The following is an 18,658-nucleotide window of genomic DNA, read 5'->3' as shown; positions in this document are numbered from 1 at the left end:
GTCCAAAGATATGTGCTATAGGTGAATTGAGTAAGCTAAATTGTCTGGAGTGTATGTTTGTATGTCCTAGTCCTTCAGGGTTGGAGGTTGAGCGTTGGGCTAACGACCCACCTCACAAAATTAGATGTTACGAAACACCAACATGGTGCAGCTAAATATAAACGGCCCTGGATAAAGTAAGAAATTTTGCTGAATATTGTTGTTCTTAGATAGTGAACTTTTTTTCTGTTTTTTCACTATAATGTCATTCAGTCTAACTATTTTTATTTTTTTTATTTTTTTTACATTAGATAGATTTAGAACCAAAATAATTTAATGACACACAGAAACACCAACTGACCCAGCCAGGGCTCAAACCAGCGACCTTCTTGCTGTGAGGCGATTGTGCTACCCACTGCGCCACCGCGTCGCCATAAATACATTTATATATTTTGGCTGCTCAATTATGAGAAAAATCATAATCATGATTATTTTAGTCATAATTGTAATCAAGATTAATAAAAACGTTATTAGTTGTCAAAATTATTAGCCAGTGAATTAAAAAAAAATCTTTTTTATAAATATTTCCCAAATTATGTTTAACAGATTCAGACATTTTTCACAGTATTTTCTATAATATTTTTCTTCTGAAGAAAGGCTTATTTGTTTTTTTTTTGGCTAGAATAAAAGCAGGTTTATATATTTTGAAACCTATTTTAAGGACAATATTATTAGCCCCTTTAGGCAATATATATATATATATATATATATATATATATATATATATATATATATATATATATATATATATATATATATATATWTWTATATATATATATATATATATATATATATATATATATATATATATATATATATTTGATTGTCTGCAGAAGAAACTACTGCTATACAATGACTTGCCTAATTACCCAATTTAATCTGAATGCTTGTATATTGAAAAATCTAGTAAAATATTAGGTCCCACTTTATATTAAGTGCCCTTAACTACTATGTACTTACATAAAAAATAAATACAATGTACTTAACGTGTTTATAATGTATTTGAGAACACTTGTGGTGCTTTTGAGTTGGGATAGAGGTTGGGTTATGGACAGGTTTGGTGGCATGGGTAGGTTTAAGGGTGGGTTAAGGTGTAAGGGATGGTCAACAGTGTATTTACAAATGTAATTACAAAAGTTAATTACAGATGTAGTTACATACATGTATTTAATCAAGCATAAGTACACAGTAAATACATGTATTTACACAATACGTACATTGCAACAAACTATTAATTCCTATGTAAGTATATATTAGTTAAGGCCACTTAATATAAAGTGGGACCAAATATTATGTACTGTCATCATAGCAAAGGTAAAAGAAATCAGCTATTAGAAATGAGTTATTAAATCTATTATGATTAGAAATGTGTTGAAAAAAAACTTCTTTCCATTAAACAGAAATTGGGGTAAAAAGGTCGCTAATAATTCAGGAGGACTAATAATTCTGTATAGTTATTTTTCTCCCTGTTAATAAGGAAAAGAAAGTAAATACAATGAAATAAAAATATAAAACAAACAGTGCTTTAAGCATCTTCACTGTGAGAAAAATCTGTAATTATAGCTAAAGTCTTTCAGTCAAGAGCAGTGAGTGATTTTGTCCTTTTGTTATTTGATTAATAATAAAAACAGGCAGCTGCAGAAATATTGTGTGCTGTCACGGTAAGGGCAGTACGGTTCTAATTAATGGTTTCATTTTTAAATGTCTTGTTTCTCAACTATATATTTGAGTTAAACAAATTTAAACTTGATGATTTAAGTCAGCTTAACTTGTAAAGCTAAATCAGTTAATTAAAAATGTAAGTGTATATACAGGGGTTGGTAATCATTGTGGGGGATTTTTTATATTATGATTACATTTGTATTTAATGTTATGTTTGCATTATTTAGTAAGTCAACTTTTATCAAAAAATACTTCATACTTTCATCAGTGTGAAAAACTCTGTGAAGAGTAGAAAGTTCAAAAGAGCCATTTTCTGTTAAAATTAAGTAATCACAACGGCCACTCATGGGAAATAAATATTTCAAAAATTCTGTGATGTGTGGAATGACTAGTCTGCATGTGTTTCTCAAGAAGTTTCAAGAAAAAGCCACACATCCAAGAGCAATAAATGTGATTGAGCAACAGACAAAAAGAAGACTTGCCTCTCTATGATGACCTATGATAAATTACTGATGATTGTGATGAATGAATCCTCCTCAGGTATGACGCCCTGGGTTGTGGTGGCCATCCTCTCGGTCATCATCGTGGTTTCTCTGGTCGTCCTCTGCTTGTTTTGCTGCAAGGATAAGCTGAACTTCCTATCAGGTAAATTTTGTTCAGGGTCTTATTCACTTGCATGAGTTTGTGATAGATTCTGGTCTATGTTGTTGATTAAAGCTTATTCTCTGACACAACAGTAAATCTACGCACGTGCGTCCAAAACCTGAAAGGAACTAGAAATCAACAGGTAAGTAATCCATTTTTTTTAATAGTCACGAGAACCAATTTCACAATACTTTGGCCACTTTTTAAAGCTACGCAGACATTTAGCACAATAGCAGTCTATGTGAGTTACACTTCCAAGTGTTTTTCCATTGCGTAAGTGCAGAATGAATTCAGTGACTTTTTTTTTTTAAAACACAAAAAACAATGTTATCATTTAAACCTAGACAGATGTCAAATCTTTTATTTGCATTACTATCAATAAAAAATTGTACAATTAAGCAATTTAATACTGTGTATTCTGACCTTTTTACTTGTAATTGCAAGTTATAAAGTCATGATTGTGAGTTAACATCTCACTATTTTAACTTTTATTTTGTGATTGTAAATTTATCTAAATTCTCAAAAAAACGTCTGAATTATCAGGTATAAACCCACAATCAAAGTCACACTTTGAGAAATAAGGAAAGAATTGTGAGATGTAAACTCTGAATTCTGAGGTTAAACAAAAACTTAGTGGGGTAAACTATAAATACTTAGTGGGGTAAACTATAAATACTAGCTTTTGTCTTTTTTTTTTTTTTACTGCAGTCGTGACTTTTTTTTTCTCTGACCGTTTGAGAAAAAAGGTATAATTTGTGAGATACAATCTCAGATTTGCAAAGACAAATGTTGGTAATCTGAATTGTGTTCAAAGTTTTAAAGGTCTCCTACTATGCCCCTTTTTATAAGATGTAAAATAAACCTTTGCTATCTCCAAAATGTGTCTGTAAAGTTACAGCTTAAAAAACTCATCATATCATTTATTATACCCTGTTGAAAATATCAATTATAGGGTCAGAGGGAATTAGTTTTGTGTCTGTGCCATAAATGCAAATGAGCTGGTTCAGCCATGTGGCTTAAAGGGCACCTATGGTGAAAAATCTACCTTTCAAGCTGTTTGGACAGACGTGTGTAAGTATAGTGTATAGACAGTCATATTGGGGTGATATATACACAATTTTCAATTTAACAACATAAAAACGGTGGACCAATTGGAGCGGTTGTTAGATCGACCACAACTTGACAAAGGAGTGCAGTTCCTCCGCCCACCAATATTGATTTACAGGCACGCGTCACCACATCCTCAGTTTTTTGTTTCACGTCCCCCATTTTCAGCGTGTGAGTCAAAACGATGTCACTAAAGGAACACACTTGCTCTATTTTTAGATGCAAGGCTCATTGGGCTCAACATTCACCACATGATCGCTGTAATCAGAATTATTGTTTGTAACATAGTTTTTGTAGGTAGGTTTGCAAACTAATGTACTTTTCATTGCCTCTACCTTAAACTTCAGCTATTTGCATTTCTCGCGAGCACAGAAGCTCCCTGTGATCTTAACTAGGTGCAGCTGAGAAGTGTGAGCGCGTTGCCTCATGTGAGTGTTGCTCCATTGGAAATAAAATAACGAACATGCCTGCAGGTCACACACCTAAAGCGCCGCTCGGTGACGCGCAGCGTCAGGCCACGCAGCACCATGGATTTTAGTATTCTAAACATAGGTTTCTATCAGGGTACACACAACGGCGCTTCAAGTCGGCGGCTGTCTGTGGTGCCCAGCCACAATTTGGGACACAAAAAAAAAACTCCCAGCTCCATCTGAATAGTGTCATTTTAAATAACATCCGAATGTGCATGTCTGGTGTGTCGTGTCGCGGCTCTAAGCAGGTCATCCGGTCCCTCAGTCAAAGTTAATTCAGTTTGCGTGGTTATTAGTCTCGGTCTACAAGCTCGGAACTAGCACACAGTTGGCTGTACAACTATACAAAGACACAAATGATAGTGTACTCTCTGCTTGGTCTGTGTTCCAGTCGTACATGTATGGCTGAATGCTGATCCTCTCACTCATATGCTGCTTCTCTCTGTCAGCCTGTCTGTTGCCAAACACATGGCTGGGGAGCTCTTGGCTCCACCCCCTTGTTACATTAGGCGGGAATTTGAAACTAATTTTCATGTGAAGCAACACACCCCTAAAACAGTGAGCTGTGTACACAACCTAAAAATAACACTTTTTAACACGTTATAATAAAAAATCTGAATTGTTTTTTGAACTGAACCTAAACTGGCACACTCACAAGAACCCTAATATTAATATTAAATCATAAAAAGGGGTAAACTATGTGCTCTTTAAGAAAAATACTCAGGCAGCATACTTCCATACAGGGGTGAATTGGCCATCTGACAATTCTGGCAAATGCCAGAAGGGCCGGACCATTTTTTAAACGTGGGACCTTAAAAAAAGAGAGGTGGTAAAAAGCTCAGAAAAAGCAAAAAATTGGCTTTAAAATATGAAGCTGCCAAATGCATAAAATTAACTAAAATATTTTTGTGTATGGGTGTTTCCCAGTGATGGGTTGCAGCCGGAAGGGCATCTGCTTCATTCCGTTGTGGCGACCCCAGATTAATAAAGGGACTAAGCTAAAAAGAAAATAAATGTTTTTATTCCAGTCACATATTTTAAATGTTAAAATATATATTACATGTGGTACTGCTTATATTATTTTACCATCTGTACACTAATATAAGTAGTGAATGTCCGTGTCTGTGGGTGAGGCTGTGGTAATGTGGGCTGGTGTGTCTACAGTGCCAGGGCTGATTTTTTTGTCCCAGCCCGCCCCTGCTTCCATAGTATGCTAAAAACAGTATGCGAGCCGAGCAGTATTTCCGAATTCATAGAATTCGAAAAACAATATGCGAGACAGTAAGCTACTACTTCCGGTGAGATTCTGCAGTGTGCATCGGATGGATGCTACTCTATCGCAGGATGCACCATGTGAGAATTTATGAGTAGGAGTGAAGTGACTCGACTGAAGCGGGTAAATCACGTTATGATGACAAAATGGCAGATGGAGTACATCCAATTCCATTCATACTACTCCCATTCGTACTGTATAGAACATACTTTTCTATCTACTTAGTTGTACGCGATTTCGGATACAGCCCTAGTGTCAGTTGTCAGATATAAACATCACAATATTGGACACTGATAAAGCAAAAACCCTCAGTCACATATACTAAAGTTAAAACTGAACCAAGAAGTTTCTGATTGGCTATTAGATGTAGTTGCTGTAGAGTTTATTCAGCCTTTCTATAACAATAAATGAGCCACACACAAATGATGTTACAAAGTTCTCAGTGCACACCCACACGTTTAACATGCTGTGCAGTTCTTACACATCTACTCATGGCAAATGTGAACAGAAGCCCACCATACAGGTAATATATATGATGCTGTATGGAAATCCGTTATAACTACTGTACAAAATAAATATGATTTATCGTCCACAAACTACAACTCCTTTTGTGTGATTAAAGCAATTATTTATAGTTGTCTATTGGCTGTATGCAGTAGTGGTGATTTGAGCAGTTTTTATATAGTGAATTAATTTTACCAATCTAAGAAATACAAAGTGTACCACTTACAATTAAACTTAAATGTCAATTAGTACATGTAATAGGAAATGTAGGTAGCTGATATTTACTCAGGAACTCTTGTGACTCGTGTTGTACTTAAAGTTAGTTCATGATTAGTGTACGACTTAACTCATAATTAGGGCCAGACGGAATCTGCGGACGTTTTTAGCTATGAATTTTGGTAAAAATCTGTGCATTTCTGCGGAATTTATTTGGGAGTATCATAACTAAAAACTTAAGATATGAAATAAAAAATAATATTCTTGTAACTTTTATTTAATGCTTAAAATGCAAATTTAATTAGATTCACTTTATTTGGTAAACCAAGCAAGTCTCTCATATAATATCTCTACTAAAAGACAGAAAATATTACTATGCAAACTGCATTGTACATAAATCAGGTGAACATTTTCATATTAGTCAATAATATTAATTTAATTAAATAAAAAAACTGAATAAATACAGATTTACACACATTTACTCAAGTAAATAAACAGAATAAAAGATGAGCTAAAATCTGCGGAAAATCTGCGTGTGGGCCTATAATTTATTCATAATATAGTAATGTTTAGTTTACATGTTAATATGTCATTATTCATGTACGTTATTGTTACATGTTACCGAAAATTATGTGGACATGAAAATACGTAGAAATATGGTAATACGTGTCTGTCAGTTAATATCGGTGAGTGGGGATAACGGGACAGCTACGTGCATTTAGCCTCGAAATTGCTGGGTTTTGGATCCCAGTTAAATAAAAAAATCAATTAATAAAAAAAGGACTAGTGTTTATACCTCTCTAATATGACCGTGTACACAGCATTACTACACACATTTCTGTTCAAACAGCTTCCAAAAGCTGATCTTGCGTGCAGTAGTGTAAAGTAAAATAACAATAAATATTAAAATTACTGTGATTGACTAGTTTTTCTCTGGAATTGTAGTTAACTAGGTAGTTTTGAAAATGTGTTTTTTTTACTTTCTCTTAAGTTCGTTTTTTTAGTGCTGTGTTGGTAATTTTATTCCACTACTGTCCTTCAACCTGCAGTCACTACTTTATTATTTTTTTTATTTATCTATGGGGATTATAAAACATCCAACCTAAAATCAACCAAATATCAAAATTTAATGATGTTACAGCTTGACGTTGTGTGGACATTATCACCATTACGTCTGTCAGACGTTGGATTTTTGTTGTCATACCTGACAAATAAATATCAAAATTTGGCGTCAATATGACGCTGGTTTAAGATGTTGGCTCGACTTTCTAACACAAGTTAAAATCAACTAAATATCATCGTCATTTCACATATTTATTTGACGTCAAAATAACGTTGTCCTTACACGCTGGCTAAACAATGAATTTTGGTCATCTGGCATCACAACCTAAATCTAACCTAATATTAAAGTCTTATGACGTTGTGTGCCTGCTGAGCAATGACTAAATGCACTACAGAATGTTACGTTTACACACATCCACAAATTACTTGTAAATGCATCAGCTTTTTACAGCGTAATACTCACTATTCACTACTCTTGAGTACTTTTAAAGGGGCTACTTCTTACTCATACTTTGAGTAATATGAACAACAGATACTTTTACTTAAGTATGATTTTTCACTACTCTTTCCACCACTGCTTGCGTGATAGGCCACCTTTAAAAAGTGACCAAAGTATTAAAAGGTCCTAACAACTGCTAAAAAAAACACCTTCAAACTGGCATATTTCTAAAACCCATCAACCAATAAAAACTCACCCATCTGTCTTTCTCCAAGGAAACTCTGACGAACTCATACCACTGCAGCCACTCTCCCCAAACCCTCCCTTTAATTTGCCAAGAACTGACCCCTCCTGAATTCCTCATCAACTGTCCCAGCACCCACATAACCATCTCTGATGAACTGCTGCCTTACACCAACCAAGACCAGGATCAGGACTGTGCTGAAACCTCATCAGGTGGCTCCAGCGAGGACTCCGGATGTGGACCATCATCACCCCTGTCAGGAAGCTCCTGCAGCTGTGCTCCGAAGGAGCCTGTAGAGGTGGGAGAAAACGAAGACTGCAGTCAGCTGGTGGCCACAGGTTTAGCCACATGCTGCTCCTGCAGGACTGGAGACGAAACTGCAGAACACGAGCAGGTTATCATCCTGAAAGAGCCTCTGCTGTGCGACGGCTTGCCTGCATGCGATTACGTTCATCTCCATCGCTCTCAGGAGCTTTATCTGGACTTCAGCAGTCCCGCTGGAAAGGACGCCATGTCGGAGATGAGAGATGATCGAGGTCTAGTTGAAGGGTCGTACAGACAGAATGAACCACGCTGCTGCAGTATAGACTCCACCACCATTCCGTCACTGTTGTCGGTCAGCGATAACGATCAGGGCCTTTCGTTGATCCACAGCGATGAGCACAAACTGTCCGAGCTGGACACAGATGAGGACTACCAGAATCAGTGCTCTGATTCTGCTCTCACATCTGGTAAGAACATGCTAAATAAAAAGCTGGGTGTTTGCTTTAAAGGGAAAGTTCTCATGAATTGTAATGTTTAATCATCATTTACTCACCCTCAAGTAGATCCAAACCTTTATGGGTTTCCTTTTTTCTGTTAAAGGTATTTTGAAAAATGTTGGAAACTGGTAGCCATTTACATTCATAGAAGAAAAACAAGTACTGTGGAGATCAATGACTACTGTTGTCCAACATTCTTCAAAATATCTTCTTTTGTGTTCAACAGAAGAAAGAAAGTCAAGGTTTGGAACAAGTGGAGGGAGAGCAAATGACAGAATTTAAATTCTTGATCAACAGTCCCTTTAAGGTAAGACACTGTAGGTGAATGGGATAAAAAATAATTGATTTACGTAAGAATTGCGTATTTTTAAGTTTAAGTTTTTTTTTAAGGGTTATAAATAAACATTATTTAGTTCAGAGTGTAATTTTAAGGCTGGGTTGTGTTTATAAGATGCAAAGCAATGCTTGCAAAAAATGTAAAAAAAAAAATATATATACAGCTACTTAGCTAATATGAAAACGACAATCATATTTCCTAGTTCGTCCAAAAGCCTGCCCTCAAGAGGCTCTGATTGGTCAGCTAACATAATGTGTTGTGATTCGTGGATTGGCTCTACGTCACCAGGAAAATCGTCACACACACACAGTTTGATTGACAGTATTTACACAGCCGAGGCAGAGTAGCTGTTATCAGAGTAGCCATATCAGTTTGAGTCTGACGCTGACAGAAAATGAAAAGGACACAGCTGAACTTCATGCCTGCTCTCTACAATTTAATATGACAATTCTTTAATATATATTGGAGTTATAAGCATGTGTAAGGACGTGTGTGTTTGTTTACATACAAATTCTGTGTGTAGTATGCATATATAAATACACATATAAAATGTATAGAAAATGTTATAAATGCACAATTTAAAGTGTATGTTTATACAAACACAGTTGAAGTCAGAATTATTAGCCCCCCTTTGAATTTTTTATTCTTTTCAAAATATTTTCTAAATGATGTTTAACAGAGCAAAGGAATTTTCACAGTATGTCTGATAATATATATTTTTTCTTCCGGAGAAAGTCTTCTTTGTTTTATTTTGACTGGAATAAAAGCAGTCTTTAATTTTTTTTAAATCTTGTTTAACGGAAAGAAGATTTTTTCAACACATTTCTAAACATTATAGTTTTAATAACTCATTTCTAATAACTGATTTCTTTTATGTTAGACATGGTGACAGTAAACAATATTTTACTAGATATTTTGCAAGACCCTTCTACAGCTTAAAGTGACATTTAAAGGTTAATTAAATTAAACTAGGTTAATTAGGTTAATTAGGCAGGTTAGGGTAATTAGGCAAATTATTGTATAACAGTGGTTTGTTCTGTTGACAATCTAAAATATATTACTTAAAGGGGCTAATAATTTTGACCTTAAAATTGTTTTTAAAAACTTAAAAACTGCTTTTATTCCAGCAAAAATAAAACAAATAAGACTGTCTCCAAAAGACAAAATATTATTAGACAAACTGTAAAAATTTCCTTGCTCTGTCAAACATCATTTAGGAAATATATAAATATATATATATATATATATATATATATATATATATATATATATATATATATATATATATATATATATATATATATATATATATATATATATACATACATTTTGTTTTTATCTGTTTTTAAAATATATATTTTTTATTTTAAATTTTAATAATATGATATAAATACTGTTTTTACTGAATCACGAGCAATAAAAAATACACTTTTACATTTTTATAATCGTAACAAAATCAGAAGAATTAGCAAAGTAAATTTCACCGATGTAATACCCGTTCCTTTGACCGTGTCTACATCACTTACATTTCATTCTGTTGTTATTAATAACATAAAATAAATGCATGTTGTTCATAAATAATTTCTTATGTAAACACACAGTCAGCCCAGCACTGTAAAACAAAGCGTCTGGCCTTGTATTAATAATTAGATCAGGCACATTCGGGTCATGGGCATTCCAGTAAAATGGTGTTTGTGAAAAAGATGGCAGACGGCCACCATTCTGAACTAGCGGCAAATGACTAAAAGATGTGTGAATTGTGACTCACTGATAGTCTGTGTGTATATTCAGAGAAAAATAGGAAACACCTCGATTGTGCATGTTGAAGGTTTTAGTGGAAGGAAGTTTTGTTGCTCAAAAGGGGTCCAATATGCTTTTTTTGCTTAGTCAGTGCTGATGTGGCATTAATAGCCTGTCGTTTGTATTTATGTAGACCACTAAATATCTGACATAGTAAGAGTATAAAGCAGTTTCCTTGTATGACAAAATGCAAAATGATTTATAAAAAATGCTCAGCTCAAAAAATTTTCTTGTTTAATATTCTGGAGTGTTAATCGGGTTGTTTAAAAAGAAATCAAGTGTTTCTATTGTTAATTAAAACCATAAACTTGACCTTTTCAGTACATAGAAAATAAACATTACCTGAGATAAAATATATAAAACGTTTCTTAATAGTATCATTTTGTTTTAGTCCTAAAATAGCTATATATAATATAATATAAAATTTAAATAATAATATATATATATATATATATATATATATATATATATATATATATATATATATATATATATATATATATATATATATAATATTTTATAATACATTTTTGAAATTAAAACCAGAGCCAGCATTTCTAATTCTGTTAGTATTACATTTAATATAGATATTTCTTATGTTTCATATCTATTATTCACAGACACCAATAAGTTTCTCTGGATTTACAATTTCTGTATTAGGATAAAATGTTCATATATGTCAAAACATGTTTCAAGAATTTTTTCTTGCATAAAATATTCAAATGTTTCCCAGTGGTGGGTTGCAACTGGAAGGGCATCCGCTGCGTAAAACATATGCTGAATAAGTTGGTGTTTCATTCCGCTATGGCGACCCCAGATTAATAAACTAAGCCGAAAATAAAATTAATAAATGAATAAAAATACTCAAATGGTTTCATGTTTTAACACATTTTTATAAATTTTTTGATTTTGTAATTCTAACCAAATGTCATTTTCTAATTAAGAACCATCTAAATTATGTTATTTTTATTTGAAATTTGGACAAAGTATTATCAAAACAAATATTAATATTTACTCAAACCCACACCTAATAAATTCAGTATTATATTTAATAATTCAAAATAAACCCCAAAGTTTATTATTAAGTCAAGAGTTTGAATTAGCTTTTTTATTATTAGATTTTATTTTGCCACTGGGTTAAGTTTTAATAATAATGTTCATTTTCTTAAAAAGAAAAACTAGTTCTAGTTTTAATTACATTGTACTTTAGTTTATATTTGTAAAACTACTACATTTTATTCAAGAAAATCTTCAAAACTAGCTCTAAAAGTGGGGAAGGGTTAAATAAACATCTATTACGGTTTTATCTTGAGCTTATAATAACCTTTCCAAACACTAAAACAGCACATCAGTCATCCTAAAAATAGCACTGATGTTAATTTGTCTCCAGGAAAGGAATTCATTTTTAGCTCACGGAAATGTTGTGTACTATTTCTGCCTCTCTCATTTCAACACTGCTAACAGTGTTGTCTATTTGTGTCAGGTCAGGTGACAGGAAACAACAACACTACCTTTATCTCCAGCGGGCAGGTGATGAACTTCAGCGGCGAGGTGATCGTGGTTTATGTTAGCCAGACATCGCTAGGCAGCAGCGGAGGAACAGACGAACCCTTCAGCTGCCCCGTCCAGGAGGAATCCAACGAGGACAGCCTTCAAAACCAACCCAAATCCAACAGTAGCACAGCACCGCCGGCCAAAACCCGAAACGCACGCCTGGAGAAACAACTGCCTGTGCAGGAGATGACCAGTGACTTGTCCTGGCAGAAATAAACAACATTAAAGATTTCCTACTAAAGTGGAATTAATGATGTTTATTGATTGGTGATTGGCGTCTGATAGCCCTTATAGCAACTTAGAGTGCTATTTCATGAAAAAATGCTATGCATTTGTTGACCTATGTATTTATATGCTATAAATTAGGTACTTCTCGACTGGTGTGGATGCTAATGAGCTGATGACAAGAAAAGTCAAGGACATTGAACCTCTGAATGTCTCATTTTCAGACAATCTCTGTGTTGAGGAGCCAAATGAAGAGTGGCTCGATGCGACGAGAAGCCAAACTCAGGCCAAAAATGATGAAGACACAGCCAGCAAAAGCACAAACGCAGCCATCACAACAAAAGCATGGTGCTTATTGTTGTCTTTTTCTTTTCGTTTGCTCTGAAACTAATCGGTCGCACTATACCTCATGGAGAGAAGCGTTTTAGGATGATGGTTGTATCTAAGACTGAAGGCCTGTTCACAACAAGAATGATAACTAGATTAATAACTACATTTGGGAACGCAATGAACCATACTATTCTGTTAATTAAAAGAGAAAGCTTCAGCTGCTGTTTCAATGCTCAAGGTTTTTAATGTGAATGCCTGTTTCTGCCTATATTTGTGAGATAATATTGAGTCGCAATAGGAAGTATCGCAATAAGCAAACTCTCACTATTGTGACTGTTCCCATGTATAAACACTATTGTGCGAAATCTGTTTGCTACTTTGAAAACGTAATCTTTCTGTCTCAATTTTTACACCAAGTTTACAGCTAAGAATTGCTATGCAAACAAACATGGAATTAAAAAGTCATGATTAGAGTTATTATTTTTTATCCTTTGGGATTCCATGCATTTAGGGTGGATTCTGACTGGTTGTGGAAGTTTTTATAGGTCTGAAATATTCCAAAACATGGTTATCATGTGGTGTCAATTTTGCTTTCTTTTAAGAGTTTATGAAACTCTTTGGTGTGGATGGGACTATTATCCTTAGATGAAGAGACAGTTTGCCCAAATATTTGAATTTACTCACCCCTTAAGTGGTTCTAAACCTTCAAGACTTCCAAACCTTCAAAAGGATATTTGAAACAATGTTGAAAACCCAAAACCACTGACATATTGTTGAAAAATATAAATATATTATGAAAGTCAATGGCTAATGTTTTGATCATTCTACAAAATTATTTGGTACAACTGAAGGGAGAGTAAATGTTGACAGAAAAAAGCAATAAGCCCCAACAGCTTGTGGTTTACTGTGAATTTATAACAGCTTGAAGAGCTCACTGTAAACCATAGCTTCACTGCAGCAAAAAAGACTCTTCTGCTTGTCACTGATGGAGTAATGGTGGCCAAGAACTGTATATTTGTATTTTACAGCAGCTCAACCAATCAAAATTGTTTTGTAGACCATTTTGGTGAATTTAATGGTCCTGACGTATTTCCTGTTTTATATTTTAAATTTCCATAGCTTCTGAGGGTCCAAAAAGTTCCACATATTGACAAATAATGTTACGATAGCTGTTACAACATCAAGTTCTGATTGAATCACCTCTTGTTACAGATATGAAGTTGATAACAAGCAGGAAATGTTCATGGGCCAATGACACCACATGGAAATGGTCTATAATTTTTGTTTTTGGGTAAACTATCTCTTTAAGCAAGTAAAATGAAAATAAGAAACAGGGAAGTTGATTTGTGGTGTTTATTTTTTGAATAAAATCTAATTTTGAAATGTAAATTTTATTTCTGTTATTTATCTTGTCATTTTGTGCAGTTTATCCGACATGTCAGTCTGACTGAACCAGAACATATGTATATGGACATTTTCCACAAGCACTAAATGTATATAAGGCCTAGTGATTTAGAAAAATCGTTATATACGACTAGTGATTTCCCCACCCTTTACTGTAAATAAAGCTTGTTTGTATGAAACGATTTCTTTCCCTTAAATGAGTGTGATGGAATGAGAAAGCTATTTGGTTTAGCGATAAGCAGTGTTTATTGCTTGTGCATCACTGACCAGTGACCACATGTGCGGTAAAGCCTCAGTATTCGAGTAAAACCAATGTTGACATAAGTCTTTATAAATAGCCGTAAATCGCTCCCAGCTGTCGCGATTCGATGCAAACTTTGTAGTCTACTCCACGTGAGGTGAGAAAGAAACTCCACCAAAGGCTGCTTGATGTTTAGCTGACGGAGTCTGGGATGCAGCAGAAACAAACACAGAGATGTTTTGTTGAATTCTGTCTGCCAAAACAGGAAGTTATGACTAGTTTTAATGTGGTTCTGCTCAAAGAGCCTTCAGGCACATTTGATGACTCGTGACTGACAACGAACGTGAAATTGTTCTGCCATCTTGTGGACGGTAGGGATCGTTTCTTTTTATGAAGAATTCATGAAAATGATGTAGCCTAGTTCAGTGGCCTCTACCAAACAATTACTGTAAAGTCAGAGTGTGTGTGTGTGTGTGTGTGTGTGTGTGTGTGTGTGTGTGTGCGTGCGTGCGTGCGTGCGTGCGTGCGTGCGTGTGTGTTTGGGGCACCGGGGTATAAATAAGTAGTAATCCAAATGACAAAATGTTTTTAAAATGTGTATAGGTCTACCTGTACTGAAGTCAAAGCTATTTATTGACATATAATTTTCAAAGTATTTCTTTACTTCCTAAAATTTGAGAAAGGTTCTTTAGATAGCCTAGTATCAGCTTATATTTATATGGTAGGTATTATTTTTTTTCCCAGTGATGGGTTGCAGCTGGAAGGGCATCCGCTGTGCAAAAGCATATGCTGAAGAAGTTGGTGGTTCATTCCGCTGTGGCGACCCCAGATTAATAATGGGACTAAGCCGAAAAGAAAATGAATGAATATTATTTATATTTGTAACATTTTAAAAATAAATTTATATGATTTATTTTAGTTATTTCATTTTAATAATAATAATATTAAAAATAACCACTGAAGCAGGTATTTATTTTCTGTAAATTCTAAACAAAAAATAAGTTGTGAAATGTTAATAACTGAATAGTCTATTCTTTTTATTTACATGTTTGCATCACAGTTTTCTTTTATAATTACAATTGTTTGCTCTATTTCTCAAAACTACACAAATCTTGCAAGCAAACACTGGCAAAACTATTAAACCTTTTCTAAAAATAGATATTTTTGCATATTAACTTGACACGGAAACTTAAAAAGCATAAAATAAATAAGATACATGGCAGTCTACACACAAATGTGAAAAAATGATAATAAATATGTCTGTTTCACTCCTTTAGATTTCAGTGGAGCGTACAGAACTACAATGTTTATACAGTATGTTTCCCTATATATGTTCGCTACAAACAGAAATAAAGGGTGGGGTAAATATCTTATTCTCAAAACAGAATTTTTACTGTATTTTAATTTGAGGTCAAAAATATGAGATAAAACATATACAACAGAATAATGTAAATTGATTAGATAGTTAATGATTAATAGTAAAATAAATATATATAAATTCCAACTCCATGTGAAAATAACTTTTCTATTTTTAATTTAAACTTTTATAACTTTTTTTAAATAACCTTTCCTTTTAATTTTAACAAATTAGATAAGTATTTTTCCAAGTAAGCTATTGGTATCTGTAATTAGTTAATGAGTGAGCCATGTTGAATATGTAGGAGCTGTTAGATTTGATTAATGTGTGTGTTGTAAGGAACTGTGTTTTGCAAAAAGTTTGTTTTACAATAGAAAACTAAGGCACGTAATGTGGTCTAGACTTGGTCTAAAGCAAAGTTAGATGAGTGAACGTAGAGCTGCACAATATATTGTTTCAGCATCAATATGGCAATGTGTGTATCTGCAATAGTCACGCAAGATAAGCAATGTTGAGTCTGAAATATAGTTTAAAGGAGCCACAGACACGTGGTTTGTAGAGTTTGCATGTGTTTACTGAGCATTTCAAGAGAATTTAGAACATTTCAGCACAAAAAAAATGATGTGTGTAGGTGTAAAAAAAGATTTATTTCATATAATTATTTATGCAGAATTGATACTATTTATGCAACAATACAAGTTTTTCTTACTTTGTATAATTTTAGTTTTTTTAATTTTTGTTTTATTTCAAGTCCAAATATTTACATTTCAAAGCAAAATCAATTTTACTTACCACATTGGCAGAAAATTTAGCTTGCTTTAAGGAGAAAAACTATAAGCTACTATTTAAATATTACAGTTTTTTTGGATTGCTTACACACTAAAATTAAAAGTAGTACGCTATTAGCAAAACCTTACACACAAGTATCAAAACATCAGCCCATAATTGCACAACTATAAGCACATTGTCAGCCTCACACTTGTTGCAAAACTCTACACACAGTGATTTGCAAAACACTAAACACACTTAACATACATTACACACTAAAATCTATTATAAAGTCACTTCCTTGCAATACCAAAGCACTGACTCTTAAATTACCACACCGTCCAACCAATTGGTTCAACACAGTCATCAGGTGTGCAAACACTTGTTTGCTTAATTGTAGACACATCAGTCAGGTGTTTAAGCACTATAAAAAGCAGCAGGTGAGTTCATTGGTTTTCAAGCACAATGGAGAGAGTAAGACAACGTGGAGGACAAGGAGGAAGAGGAATCAACAGAGATGGTGGCCATGGTGGAAATAGAGGTAGAGGAAGAGGAAGACGAAGACGAAGACGAAGACAAAGACAAGATGGTGCTCAAAGAGGACAGAATCTGACAAATGAGATCCGCGCAACTCTGGTTGACCACGTTGTCAACCACGGCCTGACGCTGCGAGAGGCTGGACTGCGAGTACAGCCAAATCTAAGCCGTTACACAGTGGCAAGTGTGATAAGAACATTTCGACTGGAAAATAGGTAAAAAAATCACCATATCAAAAACATCTGCAGAGTTTCAGTAATTGCTTAAAGTGTTGTATTCTATGCAGTATCAGCACTTCGGTCACCTTGTCCTGTGAAATTACTGCACTATTGTTTATTGTTTTTATTTATTTATTTTTCTACATAGGATTGAGGGTCGGGAACAACAAGGGGGAAGGCCTCCTATGTTCACAGAACAGCAAGAGAGGGAGAAAGTAAACATGGTTTTGGCCAACAATGCTATAACACTCAAACAGCTCCAAGCTAACATTGTCAATAACCATGCCAGTTTCAATGATATCCAGCAGGTTTCAATATCAACACTGGCACATATTCTAAAAAAAAACACATTCAAATGAAGCAAATTTATCGAGTGCCTTTTGAGCGCAATTCAGAAAGGGTGAAACGACTGTGGCATGATTATGCAGAGGTATGCATTTACTTTTTGCAGTGTGATCTTGCATACTGTCTCAATCTTTTACTGTACTGTAATATGTAATACGAGATCTATTCTGAACTACACAATTTTGCCTGACACTGTTCTACAGGTAGTTTTACGAATGGATGGAGAGGAGATCCAGCATGAGTTCCTTTACGTAGATGAGGCTGGGTTCAACCTGACGAGAACACGAAGGAGGGGAAGAAACATCATGGCTACGGGGCTATAGTCAATGTCCCAGGGCAACGTGGGGGAAATATAACACTCTGTGCAGCCATTACACAGAATGGGGTCCTCCATCGCCATGCCCATATGGGCCCTTACAACACAGCACTTATACTTACATTCTTGAACCAATTGCACAATATAACAGCAGCAAACCAAATCAGTCATACACAATACATTGTTGTCTGGGACAATGTGTCTTTCCATCGTTCTGCTCTGGTTCAGAACTGGTTTGAGCAACATCAACATTTCACCGTCCTGTATCTTCCACCATACTCCCCATTCCTCAACCCTATAGAGGAGTTTTTCTCGGCATGGCGATGGAAGGTACATGATCTCCGTCTCCAGGCTGACATACCCTTAATCCAAGCCATGGAGGAGGCCTGTGACCAGATGGAAGTAGCATCAATCCAAGGATGGATTCGTCATTCAAGACGTTTCTTTCCAAGGTGTCTTGCTTATGACAACATTGCCTGCGATGTTGTTGATAATTCTCTGGCCAGATCCAGCTAGACGAAGAGACAATGGGCCTGTTTCAGTAAGGAGGTTCAAACAACTCGGAGCTTAAACTTGAACTCTGAGTTGATTTACCGAGAGATTAAAAACTCTGAGTTTTCGGTTTCAGAATAGCTGATCTGAGTTGGGTCAATCAACTTCGAGTAGACCAACTCAGAGTTAAGCGCGCACACCATGACTTTAAAAAGGCATTATCAATGGAGCGCAGGCATTACGAGTGACTATGGCAATATCTTATAAAAGAGATCAGCATTTCTTTCTCCAGCTGAACTTGATGTTCTCATG

General features: G+C 34.7%; 1 protein-coding gene across 10 annotated transcripts in view; it reads left to right on the top strand.

Annotated features, from left to right (window-relative positions):
* Window positions 1-14,251, top strand: part of tnfrsf11a (tumor necrosis factor receptor superfamily, member 11a, NFKB activator) — a 25,221-nt gene extending 10,970 nt beyond the window's left edge. For 2 of the 10 annotated variants that reach the window (XM_073940626.1, XM_073940630.1), the window contains exons 7-11: window positions 2,242-2,346; window positions 2,439-2,488; window positions 7,693-8,392; window positions 8,649-8,729; window positions 12,048-14,251. In XM_073940626.1, coding sequence (XP_073796727.1) covers window positions 2,242-2,346; window positions 2,439-2,488; window positions 7,693-8,392; window positions 8,649-8,704 — 911 coding nt within the window. In that variant the 3' untranslated portion in view covers window positions 8,705-8,729; window positions 12,048-14,251. Of the gene's footprint in view, window positions 1-2,241; window positions 2,347-2,418; window positions 2,489-7,692; window positions 8,393-8,648; window positions 8,730-12,042 lie in introns of all 10 variants that reach the window. The other 8 variants (XM_009297366.5, XM_073940629.1, XM_021470302.3 and 5 more) reach the window with 5 other exon arrangements.
* Window positions 14,252-18,658: the final 4,407 nt, after the last annotated feature.

Source organism: Danio rerio, chromosome 24 (genome assembly GCF_049306965.1).
Source record: "Danio rerio strain Tuebingen ecotype United States chromosome 24, GRCz12tu, whole genome shotgun sequence".
Lineage (NCBI taxonomy): Eukaryota > Metazoa > Chordata > Actinopteri > Cypriniformes > Danionidae > Danio > Danio rerio.
The sequence above is the reverse complement of the archived record's forward strand: the minus strand, read 5'-3'. Positions and strand labels throughout refer to the sequence as shown.